Source organism: Ascidiella aspersa, chromosome 8 (genome assembly GCF_963924565.1).
Source record: "Ascidiella aspersa chromosome 8, kaAscAspe10.2, whole genome shotgun sequence".
Taxonomy (NCBI): Eukaryota; Metazoa; Chordata; class Ascidiacea; order Phlebobranchia; family Ascidiidae; genus Ascidiella; species Ascidiella aspersa.
The window spans coordinates 15094842-15116573 of NC_139454.1; the positions used below are offsets into that span (position 1 = coordinate 15094842).

The following is a 21732-nucleotide window of genomic DNA, read 5'->3' on the forward strand; positions in this document are numbered from 1 at the left end:
AAATTTAAAAGTGTTGTCAATCTTACAGCTGACAAAATTGCCAATGTCAACCTCATGCCAAAAATTGCCCTTATCTACTAAGGTGGGCGCAGTTGGTGTTCCTGGCTGTTCGCTTTCTGCACTAATATCTTTCTTAGTGTAACAGCGGCCTCTTTAACTAAAGCAGTTTCTTAAAAAAGTGGTCTAAGTTGTTTGACTGTTGTGTGCGTTTTGGGTCTTAATTTACATAAAACGCTAGTTTCCTCAAAAATTCTCTCTATAACCATATTTTAATATCACATAATTTGTGTACAATTAACAAAATTGTTGTTTCTCAACCACAGTTTGGATTTTAGTTGACTTGGCACACAGCTGTGGTGCAGATGTTGTGATAATCATGGCATAATAGCACCCAGGAAAAAAATCTCTATTTAGTATTTCACAGGGGGAGAGGCATGTTCCTCTGTCAATGGAATTCTTAAATAACTCTTTTTAAATGTTTTCTTTTTTGATGATCCATTTCACAAGGAAACCTTGTGGTTATTTTCAGTAGTATTTAATCTCATAATTTTTTTACAAATTTGTAGCAATTTAACCCAATAAATGCTATTTTTTAGCGCTTGAAACACAATTGGACTGTTTTAAGCTGTAAGTTAACATGAGTTCGCTTGAAAACTGCAGTTTTCAACTGAACTAACACAGTTTAAGTACAATCCAGTCTTAGGTAAACTGTAAGTTGCATTGACAATGCATGCAATAGAATAGCCATATAGCAAAAGTTTATAGATTAGCACGAACAAAAAAAATAAATTAATTTGGTGGGGGATACAACAGGCGAGAAAAAAGCAAACAGTATTTACACAAAGCGCAGTGATGCGTAAGAAGTGGGTTTAGCTTCTCTTTGGTCACAGAAATGTGAAAACGAAAAGTAACGCTGTTACTGACTAAAATGTGTCATTGTCGGTCATTTTTTCATTTTGATTTTTTTCTGCTGAGTGCTACACAGTTCTTGTTTAAAAAACATTTATACGCAGCTCAGAAGCTGCTTTTACATCTGAAAATTAACTCCTGTAAACAATGTTGATAAAGATCTTTTCTATACTGTTTTTTGTCAGAAAAACCATAGAGAATGGTGCATAAATCACATCAAAGTTGGATTATGTCACAGTGTGCAATGTGCCTATAGCCCTATATATTAATAATACAGCAATAACATCTCAGTTTAAAATTTGCTGTTGACCAGTGTTATCTTTGGATAATTAGATGCAACCATTGGGTAAAACGAAGAAATTATAGTGGTTCCAATTTCAGGAAATACATATATAAGATCCATGTTTGTCACCCTGAAGACAAATATGTGCTACACTTTGGCCACTCTATCACAGTCAATTTAATAATGTAAAGTTTTCTTAAACTTATGCATGTTTTATCTTGATTCAAGTCAGCTGTTAGCTATGCTACTTTAGTAAAATTTGGCATAACCTAGGAGTTGTAATCTTCACGATTAAGCTTGATATGTTTCAGACCGATTTTGTCTGAAGCTTTATAGAAAAAGTAGATATGGTAGAACTTCCAAATTTTCAGACATGGCATAGAAAGGTATGTAGGTGTGTATTTGAGGTTTAGGAGTTCGCACCCTAGGTGCCTCTAATTGGGGGACAAAAAACCAAAAGTTTGATGTCATCGTTTTAGTTCTTTACATCTATCTACTACTATCTAGCGGCAGAAAAACTTCAAAAGCGGCTGCTGGCGTACTGCTGCGTTTTATCGTCCCGTGCATGCAGCGTTTTTGTGCGAAGTGGCAAGTCTAAGTAAAACTAGGCGCATGCGCCCTTCTTTTTAGAAAGGGGCTTCTCGTGGTAAAAAAACACCTCTCTGTTAGCACCTGTTGCACCCACAACCAAAATATCAACAACAGGCATTAAATTATTTTAAAAGATTAATCATATTTACATTTTAAACATGTCACCTGGCCCAGATTTACTAACATGGGCGTATGCATTATATACGTCAATTATATTTATCAAATATATTTTTCGATCATTCCCCAAATACCTTGCTGTATTTGAATTTAATATCGCGGTAATACATGAAGGGGCAAGGCCAGCATGTAATAAAGTTTCACCCATCGTAGAAAGCAGGGAAGCATTGCTAGAAGCTTCATTTATATAACGATCGCGAACTATGTCGCCAGAGTAGACAATAAATCAAAAAAGCCCGAAAAATTTCTTGAAGGTAAAGCATTTAGGCGTCAAGTGCCAGTTTGTCTCTAAGAATGGGACTTTTGTTATGCAGTGGCAAAAATAAAAATAAATAAATGAAGAAAATATTTTGATTGCAAAACAAATCTAAAATTAATTTTGCGTAGCCTTTGCCAAACTAACGTATAACAAAATCAAACCCTGGCAACTACCCCTTTTGCATCTCAGACATAAGTTACGGCTGGAAATGTTCGGCCCATATCTGTTTTTGCTTGCAGAAACAAGTTAGGGAAACTATAGTACTGGCAAAACTAACCAGGGTTGGACTTTTATAAGGCCACGAAATATCAAAATAATTGCGACGGGTCCACCAGGCAAAATTTTTAGAAAAGTTTAGGAACCGCTGGTCTAGACAAAGTCACTTTATTCAGTTGATATTGCTCGTTGGGTATTTATTAACAAAATATCAGCAATACACACAATAAGGTAAAGCGGAGATTCAAGTCCCTAGTCTGTAAGACGTCGTAATAAATAGAATACTTGTGAACGCTGAAACACACGGCTCGGCGCTTGGTCACATGAATAGTGACGTCAAATTGGACAAAGTAGTACGGAAAAAATAACTGAAAATAACTTCCAAAGGCTACAAAAGACCTTACTAATATCAATGCTTGTTGTTTCATGTTCATAGACCAACTAAAATCTCAAATGATATATGAAAAACATTATCAATTTGAAATATTTAGAATACTAAATTACTTACCGATTAACATGTGATTGTTTTGTAGTAATGTTCTGGCCTGTCAGGTCAAGACTGCATGTTGGACAAAGAATTTTCTTTTTTGGTAATGAAGTTTGCATGTTTACAACTGGGGGCTGAAAGTAAGAGGAGGTAACTGTTTCAGAATCTTTAAGACTTTGTTTGCATTTGGTAAAATGACTTTCATACAAACTAATATCAATTTCTTGTTTACAAAGAGTACATGTGAATTTTGTTTGGAGGTCGATTTTGATGTTATAAGAAGAATATTTCTTTTGAAAACATTGCAAATGATGCATTTCACACATGTTCTTTGGAATAACCATTTTACATAAATTGCAAAGTCCACTCTGTGATATATGTTTCAAACAGCTTTCAATCCGCTCAGTGCTATTTTGACATGCAGGATTTGACAAAAGTATTTTTTTATTTTTCCCAGCCTTAACTTGTTGTGAAGAGGTATGTAAACAAATATCATTAGATATCTCATCTTTAATTTCAGCAATTTCAGAGAGAGTTGCATTGCTTTCCAACGAAGATATATCTTGTAACTTGATTTTTTTAGCTGTGTTATCTTGCTGTTGTTGTTTTCCTTGTGCTTTATTATTACTTTCAACGTTGATAGTATTAGATAACACACTGTCTTGTTTTTTTCTAACTACAGAGAAATGTTTCCTCATTGTTAAACTTGGAAGTTGAAAAGCCTCCAGGGAATCATCCATTTTTCTTCTATTACTGCTAAGTTGCTAACCACTTTTAAATCTAGGGAAAAATTAACACAGAACTGTTAGAACAATGTTTGCCAACCTGGGGGGTCACAATGGAAATTGTCTGGGGTGTCAGGATAAACAGTTTTGTCTAGAAAACAAACAATATAAAAATTTAACAGTAGGAGGCAAAATAAACTTGAAGCCTATAACAATAGGGTTAATCTGACACTTGCTTCAGTGAACCATTTGTTTTTATGACAAAAACCTTTTCCTCCTGCCATAAGACCAAAATCAAAACAACATCATTGTCAGGACAAAACACGAAGGACTTCTACCTAATATTCGTAATAATGTATAAATCAAAAAAGTCCTAAAACGTAAGAATATGACCTAAATGGTCAAATGAGGCCTACACAACATTTTACCTAACTCCAAACCCCTTCAGTAAGTACATCACTAACTCCCCTATTGAGTTTAACCCTAAGCTAATTTGTAACCCCAACCATCACCCCCAATAACCCCAAACAGGAGCAAAAAAAGTGGCCAAAATAGCAACAACCTAACAGCGCAGATCAAACTGGGGTGTCCAAATGGCTGATGCCAGGCTCCCACCGTTCCATACCCTCTACCTCCAGTTTCAAGCATTGGGCCATTTAGGATGAATCCCAACAGGTTTAGGAGTTTTTCAGATGATTTAGATCTCATTCTGTCATGGATATTAATGTGTATTTGGCTTTATTATGTCATTGGTCTTAATACCATGATTCTATACATTATTCTGTTTCGATTTGTTGCCTTGTTGGTCTTATTTTTTTGTGTGTTTCCCTTTTCCCTATGGCCTACGATGTCAATCAATGCCTAAAGCAGGGGCTCTCAATTTTTTTTAGCTGTGCACAATTCAAACATAGCTGCGTTTACTACATACACCTTAAACCATGAATTGAAAAGAAAAAACATGTGTTCCCACCAGTTAGTCAAAAACGCTTTAAGGCAGACCGATCTTGACTAATGAAGTGAAATCCTGCTTCTTTATGTTGCATCCTCACTGACCATACTTGCTGTAAATCTGATTTTTTTCAAGCTAGCGCATGCTTACTTTTTTGACTAAACATGATTTTGATAAAAACAATGGTATATTTTCAGTTTTTGTGGGTTTTAGGTTAGACATATTAGCTTGAAATGTTTAGCAGCTTTTTTTCCAATACTATGAAAAATATTCATGAATCGGTTGCAAAACCTTTCGTTTTTGTTCCAGTTGTAATATAATGCCAGGTTGGAAAGTAAGTTTCTCGCTCAGCCGCGGTCATAGCCGCGCATTTGATGTAAAATCAACGTAAAATGCGATCAGCCGCTAAAAATCGCTTAAACTTACATCACGCTACCGGTTTTTAGCATAGTACTCCATTTTCAACTGTGCAAATTTTACAAATAACGTTATTACATCCACGCAAATTTGGACGAAAATGTTATTACAGCCGGACAATTTCAAGCTGCAAAATCGTCTCCCCGCGCAAAATCCAAAGTTTCCAACCTGGATATAATGTAGTTATTATTAATGTTTATACCTGTTTGTATTTGTGTCAACCAAAAGATAAGTTAATTTTACCTAAAAGAGTTTGAACTACAGTAGAATTCGCTTATAGTGACACCTTGAACGATCGCCAGAAAAAATGTCAATATAAGCAAAGTGTATCAAGGTCAAAGTAAATGGCCGCACATGACTACAAAAGAACTAGCATATATATTTATTGAACCACCTATATTCGTCCGTTATACGCAACATCAGTTAAATACCAGTTATTTTGCATTGGTTTACCTTAAGGAACTGGAGAATTAGGCTGTTGTATACATTTTGGAGCTCTTTTGCTTATGTACGTGAAAATTAATAAAAAAAAAACTTTCTTCACATGCCGCATACCACAACGCATATTGTTTGGGTTAGCGTTTGGTTCAGGGTTGAGACGGGCTCAAAACCAAAATGTGCATATTGTGCGCACAATGTGCACTTGCTATATGTGCACATTGTGTGCACTTGTCATATGTGCACGAATTAAAACGTGCACATTGTGCGCACAATGTGCACTTGCGATATTTGCACCAAATGTACACTAAATCTCCATCTAATGTACACCTTACTTGAATTTGATGTGCTATTAATGTGCCGGTGCGGCAAAGGTGGCTAAAAAGCACACTCATTTTTTTTTTTCGTGATCACTTTTTCCACCGCGTGTGATGGTAAGGCGCTATTTGTCCGGCAGCCGATTATTATTATCGAACTTAAAAACAGACAGACAGGCAGATGTAGGATTTGTACTTTTCTTACTTACCAGATATACAGATTGTCACTAATTTAATTATTGTACACCCTTTGTACCGGACTAATGCGTTTGTCCGCAGGAATCGCTATTCGGGTCAGCTACCCACTGACTTGGTTTTCCCTCAGGGATTGGACTTTGTGTGAATTTCGAAGTCTCAGTTTTTCTAGCGCTGCGTGACAACTTTTTGTGCGATTGCGTTTTGGATGGCGCTGTGTTGCATCGTCATTCGTCGGGTGGATACCGAGAGAATCGGATGCATTTTCACCACGGTTTACAATCTCGTTGGTTAGAGGCAAGAATAATTTTTGAATTGTAAAGCCATTTAAGCTAAGTTATGTGACGTATTAAAAAAACAGCAACTCATTGATAACAGAAAATATGAAAAATCAACGTTTTATTTAATCAATATTCATATTTTTGTCATAAAATTTCGAACATGGCGTTAACTTAACTCTGTAAAATACAAGTTGTGACGTCATGCTGGAGTGAACCGCTTTTGTTTACAGGTTGGGGTTCGGTTAAGGTTTATGTTCTTTCAAGTTATTCGGTTCAGTTCCGGTTCTGGTCCTTAAAATTTTACAAAAAACGGTTCAGATTCGGTAACAGTTCGGCATTCTTTACCTTTTTGGATGTTGCATAAATGTAGGCCTATGCCTTTACTTTTTATTTTCAGTAATTATTTTTTTCTCTGTAATCTAACATTATATATTTCTATGTCTCTGTAGCATTTTTCTACGTTCGTCTTTAACTTCCCGTTCGTCTTTAACTTCCCTATGTTTAATTGTTTTATTTCAATAGCCTTTCCTTTTTTATTCATTTTTTATTTATTTTTGCTATAATTTCATTTTCCTTTTTCATTTGAGGTTATATTTAATTTGTTTCTGTCGCATTTTCATATTACCTATACCTATCGATAGTATTTCGTTTATAATCTTGCGCAAAGTATTTCGCAAATATTGCTGCTGCAGTTTTCCGTTTTAAATTTTTCTATTCAACCATTTCCAACTTTTTATCTTACGATTGGTATTTCGCCCTGAAGTGAGTATTTTTCTGTTCCCATAATTGCTTTTGTGCTATATGCGTGCCGTGACTCCTTCAATTAACTTTTGTGTTGAAGTTTTTTAAATTTACGCAATTATGGCCTGACTTAACGTTGTACAATCACTCATTTTAAATGTATTTCATAATAAAAATGCTTGTATTTTTTAAAATGCAGTGAATCAGAGAGGTCAATAGAACCACTAATTGCGAAAGTTATTTTTAGGATTCAATGATCATTTAAAAACAAACACAAACAATCTAGGCAGACATATCGCTATTCAATGTTCAACTAATTCTAACCAATTTTTTTCTAAGTTAACAAAATTAAAATTAAATATTACAATTGAATTAGATTAAAAATGGTCAAACATAGATCTTTAAATACAAGAAGTGTTGCCTTACGTTTAAAATGACCTATCAACATGCAATTGCGTAGGGGTGCCCAAAACGTGACATTTTTTCCGATAACCAATATCGTGAACAAAAAGTATCACCATCCGATACACAATGACGTCATAACCATGCCCACATAAGCATAGTAGTTAAAAATTATGAACGTTTAAAAATACTTTTACGGGTTTTAAGGCTAAATTTGCAGGTTTAGTTACCTGCAGTTGTTAACTTATTTGTTTGGTAAATTTAACCCATATAATCGAAAATCCATACAATTGGGACTCATTAAAAAAAAAGAATTATAAAAAGAATTGATCGAAAAATAACATGCAAAATAATTCCACTCAATATAATCGGAAATCCATAAAATTGGAACTCAAATAGAAAATATATCACAATAAAAATAATGGCACGAAAGATAACATGTATTACTGGAGATCTTTTCCATACAAAAACATCATCGGAAAAATCGTTTAATATGAAGTTATTTATTTTTCTGTATAACGTTCACTTATACATTGTAAGTTGCACATTGAGCGATAGTGCACAATGTGCACTTAATCGTCACATATCGCAAGTGCACATTTCGGTTCGCGTACATATCACAAGTGCACAATGTGCACGTTTTGGTTTTGAGTCCTGTCGCTAACCTAAAGAATATGCGTTGTGGTATGCGGTATTATTTTGTTTTGTTTTTTGCATAACTTTTCACGTACATAAGTAAAAGAGCGCCTACATTTTTTATATGCGTATTGCCTTTCGGTTCTGTTCACACCTCCTTTAACGAATAACATTATATTTTTTTAGAGATTTTGTTTTCTCTTTTGTTTCGGCATGTTCACCGATTGCAAAACGTTTATTATACTTTATATTTTTCAACAATTGTAACCCAGTATTTGTTTTGACGTATTACTGCTTGTTGGGTTTTTAATTTCACAGTATGCGAAAGTTCTTTTTTTTTCATTTCACTCTATTTTCATTCACTTCGGCATTCATCACGACCCAACAGAGTAGCCTAGCTTTGACGAGTTTAAGTTTCGCGCGCTTTGCCTGTGAAGACTGGGCAAAGTGGAAGATGTTAAAACGGCCTAAATCAAAGTCTCTACTATAGAAATCACAAGATGCACAGCTAACTCGCTTTTCGTAATAGCGACATGGACGCCATCTTGTTTCCCAAGAGACAATAAATGCTTAGGAGGAAAAGCAAACAAAATTGCAATTTATTAACGATTTTTCCCATTCTAAATCATTTGAATGGGTGGCAATTAATTAATACTAGACAAACAAACATTTTAGACCAGAATAAATTAAAAAATGCTTAAAAATGGCCGAAAGATACTCCATATTAGGGCTACCATATTTTCAGCACCCAAAAAGAGGACACTTTTTTGCCGGCAAGTGAAACGAAGTAGAATTGTTATGTTTGAGTTTGATGATATTTTACACTTCCTTGGTAGTTGCAGGCAAAAGTTACAAAAACAAGGCAAACAAAAGTTACACTAACAACTGTTGGTTTTGACCACAATGAAGAATATTTATTGCAACAACGGTAAAACAGTACTTAACTTGCGATACATCAATTTACCTCCGTGTACGCGATCAGAACTCCACAATGAACAGTATATGAGCAACTGCTGATTTAACGATTTAAAATATTTCTTATATAGCCTTCATAGGCCTGATGTGAGTAATTACTAATTCAATAGAAAACGCGACACATAACACACTTAGGAAATCGGCCATTCGACCAACGAAATTACAACACGCGGCGGGAAGTTAAAATGACAGCATTAGCGATTCAGCCGGCAAGCTGTTCACCGAATGGTCAGAGTTGACGGGGTCACAGTTTTTAAGTCAAAAACGCTACACAACAAATCAAATTTATTATTCAGATTCATCATATGACTACCTTGCGGGCATTATAATTTATAGCTTATTCTGTTTTATGGTTGTCTAAATCAAAGAATAATACAGAAAAATGAAAGTATCTGCTGAGAACTACCTGTATGAAGACCAGGGGTCGGCAACTTTTTTCTAGTCGCCGGCCAAAACCAACCTCAGAAAGGTATCTGCGGGCCGCGCAAAATGTTAACTAAGAATTGTGTTATTATAATGTTAGACCAAGTGTGAATTAGGCTGACCCCGGATCTTTTTTTGCACTTAAAGACGCGTTTGATTAAATTCAAGGAGGCAGTAAATTATATAAAAACGTTGTTTGTTGGTTTAAAATTCGAGTCCACACGTCGTCATACGTACTACTAATGAAAAGTGTAATAAAGCTACTATAGCAGCCACTTCGTCATATTGTGTTTACACAGAGAATTTTTGTTTTAATCGATGTGTCGTAACGGAAAATTTTCAGTAAAAATCTATGGCCTAAATTCTTTGCAATCCTTTCAATGTTTGCGTTACTTCTTGCAGCCAATGTGCAAACGATAAACGGAAAGTTTTCGGTAAAATTCCGTTACGTAGATTTTTGCAACCACATTCTAATGTTTGCGATATCCCTGCAGCGAATTTGCAAAAATTCAAATTGCTGACACCAATTTTTATGCGTCAAGGCATTTATATCCGTTTTAGCATATGTTTTCAAAACACCGCGGTCTGAACATTAATCGGTTTCCCCGGTCGCGTGATTTCAAACTGTTGACATTTAACTGAAGTCAGAAGCTGTTTCGCAATCGCATTTTGACGTAAAAATTGTATGTTTCGCGTCAGAAATAAGTGTGAAAAAGGCTTGAGATACGCCCTTTTTGTCACGTGGTATTTTGTTAAGTATTATAAGAATTAATGACGTAAATCTTTCTTTGTTCGCAGAAATTTTCTTAACTGATTCTCGTCTATAAATAGCGTGTTCAATCAATATAAAATGAGGCTTTTACAGCTTTTACTCAGACAGCAAACTCGAGTGCTTTTGTGACTGAAGACAGCAAAATTGACTGTTCATGTATCTGAACTAAAGGAAAGAATTGGACCTATCTGGCCTCACGAAGACAGGCCATCTCAAATCTTGAAGGAGTGTGGTCGATTCATCTTGGCAATTATATAAATGAAGACTCAATAATCAGACCCACCCTCTACACTACTTTGAAGAAACGCGATAACCTTAATCTAGTTCAGTGTTTGTTTACCTTTTAAAGTACTGGCCCCCCCCTGGCGAGCACGATTTATTTTTGGTATTCCGGCTTTATTATATTGCCGAAAATATTAAAACGTTAAAAAATATATTCAATATTTTTTATTACGTTTTCCGTTTGTCCGCGACGCACTTTTTCCACGATGCAACGGTAAAGAAACGCTGATCTATAGGTCAGAAGACAACATCAAAACGTAAACAAAAGGGATGCATAAAGATTAATCTGAAAATTTTTTGCCCGTACGTATAGTTAAAATAGTCAAAGTTGTGTGAAATGGACCCGTGTCTAGTTTGTCAAAGAGGCGACGGGCCGGAAGAATTGCATTTGGCCGGCGGGCCGTAGGTTGCCGACCGCTGGTATATAGACATGCTTCTGTAAGAAATAAGAACGTAGCCTATACCACATACAGTAACATGGATAGTAGGCTAGGACTACAAAACTCACACCTTTGCTTTATTAATGTGTATTTTTACACGAGGTTCTGTTGAAATTTTTCTGGCGCAAAGTTTGCAATACCAATCAAAAAGGTAGGGCTGGTAGGGAAATTTGTTAAAAAAACTTTTTTAAGCCAGCAATTCAGCATGTTTCATAGCTACAGTAATTTTGTGCAAATAAATAAAATGTCTCGCCAGAAGTCTTATTGAAAGTATAAGCAACTAACTCGAAATGCGAAAAAAGAAAACATTTGGACATTTTTTAGCGTCCTCGGACGACCAATCACTTTTCTTGAGAAAAGAGGACAAATCCCCCTAAAAGAGGACATATGGTATGCCTACTCGATATTAGCGTGTCGTGTCAGGATTATAATTTGTCGTTCTAAATACCTTAGTTAAACGGCCGGATCCGGCCCGCCGATGTAATTCATCCGGCCCGCCGCCTCTTTGATAAATTAGAAACGAGTCCATTTCACACACTTTTTGACTATTTTAACTACGTAAGTGCGAAAAATGTTCGCGCTTCGCGTGAATGACCATTCTGCGTCCGGTTTGTTTACGTTTTGATGCTGTCTTTTGAACTCGATTAGCTCTTTATTACCGTTGCACCGTGGAAGGTTGCCAAGTACGTCGCGGAAAAACGGAAAACGTACTTATTCTAAAATATTGGACATATATTTTTTAACATTTTATTTATTTTTCATTTTCGGCATTGTAATGAAAATGTGCTAGAAATTTAAAAGAAATGCCCGTATACAAAAAAAATCGCGTTCGCTTCGCTCGCCAGGTGTACCTTGACTTAAAAAGGTTAACAAACACTGAGCTATATAGATTACCTTTAAATGCTATCGCTTTCCATCAAAGTAGTTTTATTACACTTTTCATTCATTGCACGGATGACGACGAATGAACTCTAATTTTAAACCAAACAAACTCTTTTTTTTCGCTTTGCGTTAACACTTTACTGCCTCCTTAAATGTAATTAAACACGTTTTCAAGTGCAAAAACGATCCGAGGCCCGCCTGATTCACATTTCTAACATTTAATAACACAATTATTAGTTAACATTTGTGCGGCCCGCAGAGACCTTTCTGAGTTTGGTTTTGGCCTGCGACTAGAAAAAGGTTGCCGACCCTTGCTGTAAACAGTACAAGTCGATAGCTAAGAAAAAGTCAGTTTACAAGCGGATTGCGGTCTCAAGTAGCTACAGACATTCTAAATGCTGACTGCCGTGATAATGGCGGAACAGGCCATTTAGCATTTAACACTTTGATGTTAGTTAGCGTTGCTTGGCATAGGCAATAAGACTGTCGCATAAGCAGAAACATCATAAAACATACGGTAAACACGAAAGCTCTTATCAGAGGCGTAGCGAGGGTATTTTGCGCCCGGGGACAAACTATAACTTTGGCGCCCCCTCCTCTATGTTTCATCATATTTTCTATTAAATTAGCATAATATACCCTACTTCATACGGAAAACAATTCAAATTTTAGTAGAACAATGTAGGTATTTAAAGAAAAAGCGTTATACAAACTACACCATATGACTCACTCAGTCACTGTCAAACATGAAATGATTTACATAGTCTACAATAGATAGATTTATTGTTCTTGATTTCACTGTCGCAAACTGGTCAATCACGTCATCGAAATCTGTTGTTTCCAATATTTCTCTTTCAACGCTAAGAATAGCAAGATCACTGAGAAAATCCTGTCCCATTAATGCACGCAGATACGACGAAATAAGTTTTAATTTGCTGAACGACCGCTCACAACTTGCAATTGAAACTGCTATTGTTAATACAATTTGTTGTGAAATTCGCAGATTGGGAAATCCGTCATCCCCATAAAACATAAACCAATAAACTCTTAAGGACTCCAAAAGGAGTTTCTGGTAGAATTTCAGTTCGATTACTAATTAGCATTCGGCAATCACCAATTTCAATGAAAAGTTCGTTGCTATTGATGTCCGTGTCGTAGAAATGCAAAATCTGCACAATTTCGACGCATACTGCATCCTCGTCTGTGTCAGATAGAAGAGTCTTAACGTCAAGCAAAAATCCAAATTTATTGTTTAGGTATTTTAGTTGTGAAAAACGTGTTAACATCTCATGTTGAAGCCGATCAAATAGATTCTTTGAAACGCGCACAATTTCTTCTTCTGATAAAAGTCCTACATCTTTTGCTTTTTCTCCAGGCATTCTCTTACGTCGCTTGTTTCTTCTGTTTAGATAAATACACCAAATCAAGCATTTTGTTTGGGTCTGTTTCACAGCAGCTCGGTTCAAACCATCACGAAACGAGTCTTGGCTTTTGGCGCAGATGTGTCTATTGCAGTTTTACGTATTTTTATTAATCTTGTCGACCATTTTCCATCTAGGTTTGTTTTTTGTCAGCGAAGTGCATCGAAGTAACAAACAAAAAGATATAATACTTTGTGTTTTTCTATGGTGAAGAATTGACAGTGTTTGTGCCCATAAGGGTGTCAAGCAATTCTTAAGGGAGGCGCGAGCTCTAATTCAATGTTTAACTTTATGTAGTGATTTTAATGGTTTAGTTTGGTGTTCATTCTGTTTTTTTATGATATACTGTACAATAAAATTACACGTGTAGATGACTGAAGACATTGTTCGTGGATTTGCGATTTGCGAGCTTCGCTACTAAATAATGTTTAGTAGTTTTTCAGTTGCTGGACTATGATTGCTACATTTTACGACCAATTACGACTATGTTTAGTCGGAACAAAGGTATAGTTGTAAGTTGTGCAATTGAGTTGCGCACCACTACTACGCCTGTACAAACTCTGTTTTTGCCCAACTTTACGATTAAAACTAAAAAAAGGTCTCTTTTATTTACTTGTTTTTTTCTTGTTTTGTTGACAATTGTTTTTAGCACCAAGTCTCTGTGAGTACCTTTGCATGTTTTGCGAAGATATAACGTGCATAGAAAATATAACGGTCCTATGCAAATTATAGTTTGGCTAACTTATAGATAAACGATAAATGTTATGCCCCTGTATATTTCAACAGGTGAGACATGACCACCGTGCTATCTGAACTCCACTAAATCGAAACTAAGACAAACTTTCATTGTAATTTAAAAAGCATACTGTCAGGTCGCTTATAGATTTATTGTACATTCACATAATTTAGCATAGCTCGCTTTCAATAAAAGAGCTTACTGCGCAGTAAAAACACATGTTGCCAGTAAGGCATGCATCAGTTGACTGTTGTGTTTAATCCAACAGTAGCGTGACACTATATAGCACAAGAGCGACTGCGATGGAGATTAGCAGTGTCGAATGTCGGCTAGATTTGCCAGAACGGCAACGAAAGGAAATGAGTATCTAGGTGAAATATTTAACACTTTACCAGGCGAACACGTTATAATTACAAGCACAAACAGACATGTGTCGTTTCTTTACACCCCTTTCGAACTGTTTTATGTATGATAACAGACTAAAAACATGCACGGAGACACGAACCTGTTTTTAGCTAATTCGAAACTGAATATTTTTCGCTACGCGCGACCAACGATACACTTTACTATTTTTTGTGTTGTCTAACTAATATGTAATTCAAACATACCCAATTGGTTGTTGTTGTAGGGGGGCGCAAAGCGCAGACAATTACCAAGGGGGCGCGATTTAATAAAGGTTAAAAAACACTGAGTTAGACGAAACCAGCTGCACGCAGAATCAGTATCTTGGTTGCTGTGAATGGCTGGCAACAGCATCAGTAAGGGTGGCAGATGACATCTGCCACAGCCGCTGGAGCGATCTTGCTTATGATCGTTTTTTGCTTGTTGTGAATATTTTGTAAGCCTCATTTTGGCGCCCCTGTACCTTGGCGCCCGGGGACATATGTACCCGAGTTGTAGCTTTTAGCAACACGTTCAACAACAAGATGTTATTCTTCTGTCGATAAGCCATATTTAGCCTTTCCACATGGCCGCTTCAAAGGTGGCTTTAAAGGTGGTCTGGCCACCTTTGCCTCCGAAAAAGCCACTTTTCCGCCAAAAAGGTGGCTTTTCGCTGGCCCTACTCCAGAGTAGGTCCAGGCCACTGTGGCTTTTGCGAAAGGTGGCTTTTGGGTGTGCGTATCGTAAGGTTTTCGGTTTGCCCAGTTCACCTTCTACCTAATTTCGGTTTATGTGTTGTTAAGTGACGATTTTTACGCAGCCATGTGTTCCATAGCGAAGGCAAGGTACATTTTAGTGACAAAAGGTGTATTGTAATTAAAATTTAGGCGCTCGTCTAGAATCCTACCACAACGAACATTATTTGGGTTAGGGTGCCGGTTAGCGTTTGGGTTTGGGTGAGTCCAGTAATAGTGTTAAACAATATTACTTGACCTACCCACACCCAAACACTAACCGACACCCTAACCCACATATTATGCATTGCTTAATAATCATTTCAACGTTGTGGTAGGATTCTAGACCAGCGCCAAAATTTATTGTATAGTTAACGGTTTTAGAATACTGTGTGCTAGGTTCACCTTATTTTGTACTTTGCAACACACGTTGCTGTGATTTAAACGATCAGTTTTTTTGCGCGACAAAGCTATTTGCAGCTGCCACAACGTGTTTGGAGAGGTCTGCAGCACATGCCTTGTTATGGAAAAAATAATTTTGCTGAAGAACCCGCAGTGGCTTTAGAGTTAAATTGCAGTATGTTTATCTGTTTTTGGGGGCGGTATTGTATATTTTCTAAATCACTTCGGTAAGTGTGTGATGCTATATTTTGCTAACAACTTACCAACAATATTTTTGGGTTGTTTTAGCAACTGTTCTGTATTTTAATTATCTTGTTACAAAACAAAAGTGTTTTATTTCCTAACTTTAATTCTCTTTAATAGCTTGCCATGAATTCTAGGGCAAAATGGTCAGAACAAGCAACCTGTAATCTTATAATTGTATTCAATAGAATAATTTGTTGGAAAAATGAATTTGAAAAATGTCCGATTTTTTGTTTGACGCAATTACAAAGGATATTCCTCCTCAAAGTAAGTGCATGAAGATTTTTCAATTTGTTTGCTTATTTCTAATGACAGTTCATCAAACAGGTTACGAACAAAATAACAAATGGAAACAAAATCAAGAAACTTGCAATGACCTTTGTGGTGGTTTAAATAACTTTGTCCTCATCAACCAAAGCAGTGTCTCGACCATATTTCCAACTATTAAACAGAATATTAGCATCCTGTCCTAGCAGTATGGTACGTTTTATTGCAATTTTAAATATCAGGTAGTATATTGCTAAATTATTTTCATCCTGCTGTTTTTTTGACAACTTTTGGGTAGGCCTATTTAAATATGTTCTATAATGTGAAAAGTTTAGCAGTGTCTTGCTGTCTTTAGGCATCCGCCCGTGAGGGTGTTGAATTGATACCAATTCAAACTCAGGAACATCAATTCTCATCTCAAGCTGTTGACAACTGATGAACCAGCACACCACAGCAGTCGCTGAGTCAGTTGGGGTAACAGGTAAAATTTGAGTTTTATTTTGTTTATTTAGTAAAACTCTTAGTTTTGTCCGCAACGACAAATTTACTTACTACTGAATTTCAAATCATTGTTTTTATATTGTATAGAAAATGAATCAGAAAAGTCTTTGGACGAAATGATAAAATTAATTGCTGGTGAGGGTGAAAGGGATAGAGCAAAGATTTCACAAGAAAATGGAAAGATGATCAATGCAATGGGAGAACAAAAACATTATTGATGCCCACCCTTAAAGTAAATAACTTCCCATACTTTGGTAGCTTTAACTGAATTTGTTTATACCTTTCTTTTTAAATGGTTTTTAAAATCACTGTATTTCAACATATTAAAGAAATGTTTTTTCTTGTTCGTTTTTGTCATTCTGTTTTTTAAATGCACTGTACACGTTTTTTTTGTAATTTATTATCTTGCTATATCATTTTTGTTATTAACATTTGCTATACATTCTTGAGTTTTTATTTTGAATAAACATTTAAAAATATCAAAATTGATCATTGCACAATTGTCAGCAAGATATTGACAGATGATGTTCCTCACTAAACTATTCTCTGTTGAGCCTGTACCTTGTGGTATAATGGCAGGTAACCTTGTGGTATAATGGCAGGCTTAGATATATCTCTATAAAATATGGAAGGTCTGGGGTTCTTTTATGTTCACAAATATTATGCAAAATACAACAAATTGTGAAAATCCTTTGTGCATCTGAAACTTTGACAGCAATCCGCTTTTGCAAAATCATCTTTAATAGGAAAAAATGAGGATATAACAATTTGTAGTCAGCAACCGCCGTCTCTTTCTTACTTTTGGTTTCCAAATAAACTTGTCTCTTTTAGCTACTATTTCATATATCTCCAAAATACTACATCTTTGCAATAATTTTTTGGTCTGTTATCGCTTGTATGCCCAAAGACAACCGTACGAATGATAGAAAACTCTGGCACAAACAGCGTTCACTTTATCTAAACGGCCATGTGAATTGACCGCTAAAAGTGGCCAAAAAAGCCACCTTTGAAAAAGCCACCTTTCAAGTTGGCCATGTGGAAAGGCTAATTGTTAACTAGACGAAATACCCGGCGTTGCCCAGGTTAAATAGAATATTTACCGATTATTCGTAAGATCTTCGTAAATGACATAAATAATGCAAACATATTTTTTGAAATGTCATAATAAATTTGCTTATGCCTAAACGTTTGAACTAAGTGACACTAAATAGAATTTTCAAATCATGTGATGTGAAGTCGGTTAACTATAGCGCACAACACTTGGCTAAGCATGCAATACATCTTTTAAGTAACGAAAACCTGTCAATTGAGAAATAACTCCCAAACGTAAAACTTTAGGATGCAGCAGCAATTGCTTAGACTTGCTTGATAGCGTGTTTAAGCAAAAATGTTTAAGCAAATACGTAATCCTGGTGCTACACTGCGTCAAACGTGAGAAAAATTCTCATTGAAAAAACAAATGCTTACTGTTAACTACTGCAATAAACGCAATATTTCGCGAACTCCGTTAAGTATTGCGTGGGTAAACACATTGTAAGAAGTCATTAGGCTTTGGCCTCGATCACTATCGCTAACAAACGGCTTAAAAATAAAAATTCAATTCTTCGTAAATTTGCGAACTCGAAAAGCCATCGCAGACTCGCCGAATCTGTCGATCTATGATGCAAGCAGAGCAAGCCAGAAAAACAACAGGCCTTCAGTGAGGTTCGAACTCACGACCTCCGGTCAAGCCGGGACCGTCGCTCTACCAACTGAGCTATGCAGGCTCAGAGAGGAGCGAGTCGAGAAACAACCATGCGCCAATACTTGCACATTTTGTTAGTACAAGCAACTTAACACTGGGGGATCATCAGTCCGTATCATTTTTGAATAAAAATCGTTTGAAAAACGTTTTTAGATATGATCTCTTTCGGGGGCTTTAAGACGTCTTTAGATCATCTTTAATTCGTCCAAAACACATCCACTACTCGTCAAGGTCTTTCGACAATAGACGTCTTTTTAAATTTAACTAACGTGTGACAATAACAGGGTATTCCTTGCTTTCACTGCAACATATTAAACTGCAAACTACAAAACAAAAAAATGATAATATCAAGCTACAGTTTTATTTACATATCAATGTTCACAGTTGTAATTTTAAGTATGTGCTCTTGATAAAGGGCAACACAATGACGTAATCAATATTTCAGCATGCAGTTGACGAAGAGTTTGTAGAAACTGTAAAGATATAAAAACAATAAACATCTTATAAAACCACATTCCTTTTTTTTTTTTTTTTTTTTTTTTTTTTTACTTTTTTCTCAAATTTCCCTCACATTTCACTCACATTTCACTCCTAGTTCGCTCACATTTAATTCACAGATTTCCCTCTCATTTTGCTTACATTTAATTCACTCATTTCATTCACATTTTGCTCACATTTTCTTCAAATTTACCTCACATTTCACTCTCACATTTCACTCACATTTCACTTACATTTCACTCCTAGTTCACTAACATTTCACTCCTAGTTCACTAACATTTCACTCCTAGTTCACTCACATTTTTCACATTTCCCTCAGATTTCATTCATTTCACATTTCACTCACAATTTACTCATTTTACTCATTTCACCCACATTTCACTCACATTACACTCATTTCACTCATTTCATCCACATTTCACTCACATTCCACTCACATTTCAATCAAATGTCACTCACATTTCACTCAATTTACTCATTTCACTCACATTTCACTCTTAGTTCACTCACATTTCACTCCTAGTTCACTCACATTTCTCTCATATTTCACTTAACTCTCCCTCACATTTTACTCACATTTAATTCACTCATTTCATTCACATTTTGCTCACTTTTTCTTCAAATTTACCTCACATTATATTTTTTTTGAAATTTCCCTCACATTTTTCTCATTCAAATCATTTCACTTATTTCACTCAAATTCAAATCACATTTCGCATTTTGCGTCACTCACATTGTACTTATTTCACTCATTTCATCCACATTTCACTCACATCCCACTCAAATTTCACTCTTTTCACATTTCACGCTTTCACACACATTTCACTTATTTTACATTTTACTCACATTTCACTTATTTCATATTTCACGCATTTCACTTGGACCTCACCCACATTTCACTCAAATTTCACTCACATTTCACTCACATTTTACACACATTTCTTCACATTTCTCTCACATTTCACTCACATTTCACTCCTGGTTCACTTACATTTCACTCATATTTCACTTAACTTTTCCTCACATTTCACTCACAATTAATTCACACATTTCCCTCGCATTTTGCTCAATTTTTCCTCAAATTTACCCCACATTTCACTCACATTTTATTTATTTGAAATTTCCCACACATTTTATTCATTTCAATCATGTCACATTTCCCTCAGATTTCATTCATTTCACATTTCACTAACAATTTACTCATTTTACTCATTTCACCCACATTTCACTCATTTCACTCATTTCACTCATTTCACTCATTTCACTCATTTCACTCATTTCACTCATTTCACTCATTTCACTCATTTCACTCATTTCACTCATTTCACTCATTTCACTCATTTCACTCATTTCACTCATTTCACTCATTTCACTCATTTCACTCATTTCACTCATTTCACTCATTTCACTCATTTCACTCATTTCACTCATTTCACTCATTTCACTCATTTCAATCATTTCAATCATTTCAATCCTTTTACTCCTTTTACTCCTTTTACTCCTTTTACTCCTTTCACTCCTTTCACTCCTTTTACTCCTTTTACTCCTTTCACTCCTTTCACTCATTTTACTCCTTTTACTCATTTTACTCCTTTTACTCATTTTACTCCTTTTACTCCATTTACTCCTTTTACTCCTTTTACTCCTTTTACTCCTTTTACTCCTTTTATCCTTTTACTCCTTTTACTCCTTTTACTCCTTTTACTCCTTTTACTCCTTTTACTCCTTTTACTCCTTTTACTCCTTTTACTCCTTTTACTCATTTCACTCATTTCACTTATTTCATTCATTTCATTAATTTTACTCATTTCTCTCTCATTTAATTCACACATTTCCCTCATATTTTATACAATTTTTTCCCAAATTTCCGTCACATTTCACTCACATTTTAGTTATTTAAAGTTTCCCTCACATTCTAGTCATTTCAATCATGTCACATTTCCCTCACATTTCACTCATTTTACTCATTTCACCCACATTTCACTCACATTATACTCATTTCACTCATTTCATCCACATTTCTCTCACATTTCACACATATTTCACTCACATTTCACTCATAATTCACTCATATTTCACGGACATTTCACTAACATTCTATTCGCAATTCTCTCACATTTCATTCACATTTCACTCATATTTCACTTAACTTTCACTCACATTTCACTCACATTTAATTCACACATTTCATTCACATTTTGCTCACTTTTTCCTCACATTTACCTCACATTTCACACACATTTTATTTTTTAGAACTTTCCCTCACATTTTACTCATTTCAATCATGTCACATTTCCCTCAGATTTCATTCATTTTACTTTTCACTCACAATTTACTCATTTTTCTCATTTCACCCACATTTCACTCACATTACACTCATTTCACTCATTTCTCCACATTTCACTCACATTCCACCCACATTTCAATCAAATGTCACTCACATTTCACTCAATTTACTCATTTCACTCACATTTCACTCTTAGTTCACTCACATTTCACTCCTAGTTCACTCACATTTCTCTCATATTTCACTTAACTCTCCCTCACATTTCACTCACATTTAATTCACTCATTTCATTCACATTTTGCTCACTTTTTCTTCAAATTTCACTCACATTTCACTCACATATTATTTTTTTTGAAATTTCCCTCACATTTTTCTCAATTCAATCATGTCACATTTCCCTCAGATTTCATTCATTTCACATTTCACTCACAATTTACTCATTTTACTCATTTCACCCACATTTCACTCACATTACACTCATTTCACTCATTTCATCCACATTTCTCTCACATTCCACTCACATTTCAATCAAATGTCACTCACATTTCACTCAATTTAATCATTTCACTCACATTTCACTCCTAGTTCACTTACATTTCACTCATATTTCACTCACATTTCTCTCACATTTTGCTCACTTTTTCCTCAAATTTCCCTCACATTTCACTCACATTTCACTCATTTCACTCATTTCAATCATTTCACTTACATTTCCTTCACA

General features: G+C 35.5%; 1 protein-coding gene and 1 long non-coding RNA gene across 5 annotated transcripts in view; one reads left to right on the forward strand and one right to left on the reverse strand.

Moving 5' to 3' along the window:
* LOC146136272 (uncharacterized) overlaps nucleotides 1-3694 on the reverse strand; it is a 45828-nt gene extending 42134 nt beyond the window's left edge. For all 4 annotated transcript variants that reach the window (XR_014501569.1, XM_083395253.1, XM_083395254.1 and 1 more), the window contains exon 1: nucleotides 2944-3694. Coding sequence is in view for 3 of the 4 variants with exons in the window: in XM_083395253.1 (XP_083251379.1) it covers nucleotides 2944-3662 (719 nt within the window). In the remaining variant the exon portion in view is untranslated. The remainder of the gene's footprint in view (nucleotides 1-2943) is intronic.
* Nucleotides 3695-15787: 12093 nt separating this feature from the next.
* On the forward strand, nucleotides 15788-16722 carry LOC146136273 (uncharacterized). The gene is made up of 4 exons (XR_014501629.1): nucleotides 15788-15981; nucleotides 16042-16194; nucleotides 16337-16462; nucleotides 16570-16722. It is a non-coding gene; the product is annotated as an uncharacterized LOC146136273 (long non-coding RNA).
* The last annotated feature ends 5010 nt before the right edge of the window (nucleotides 16723-21732 follow it).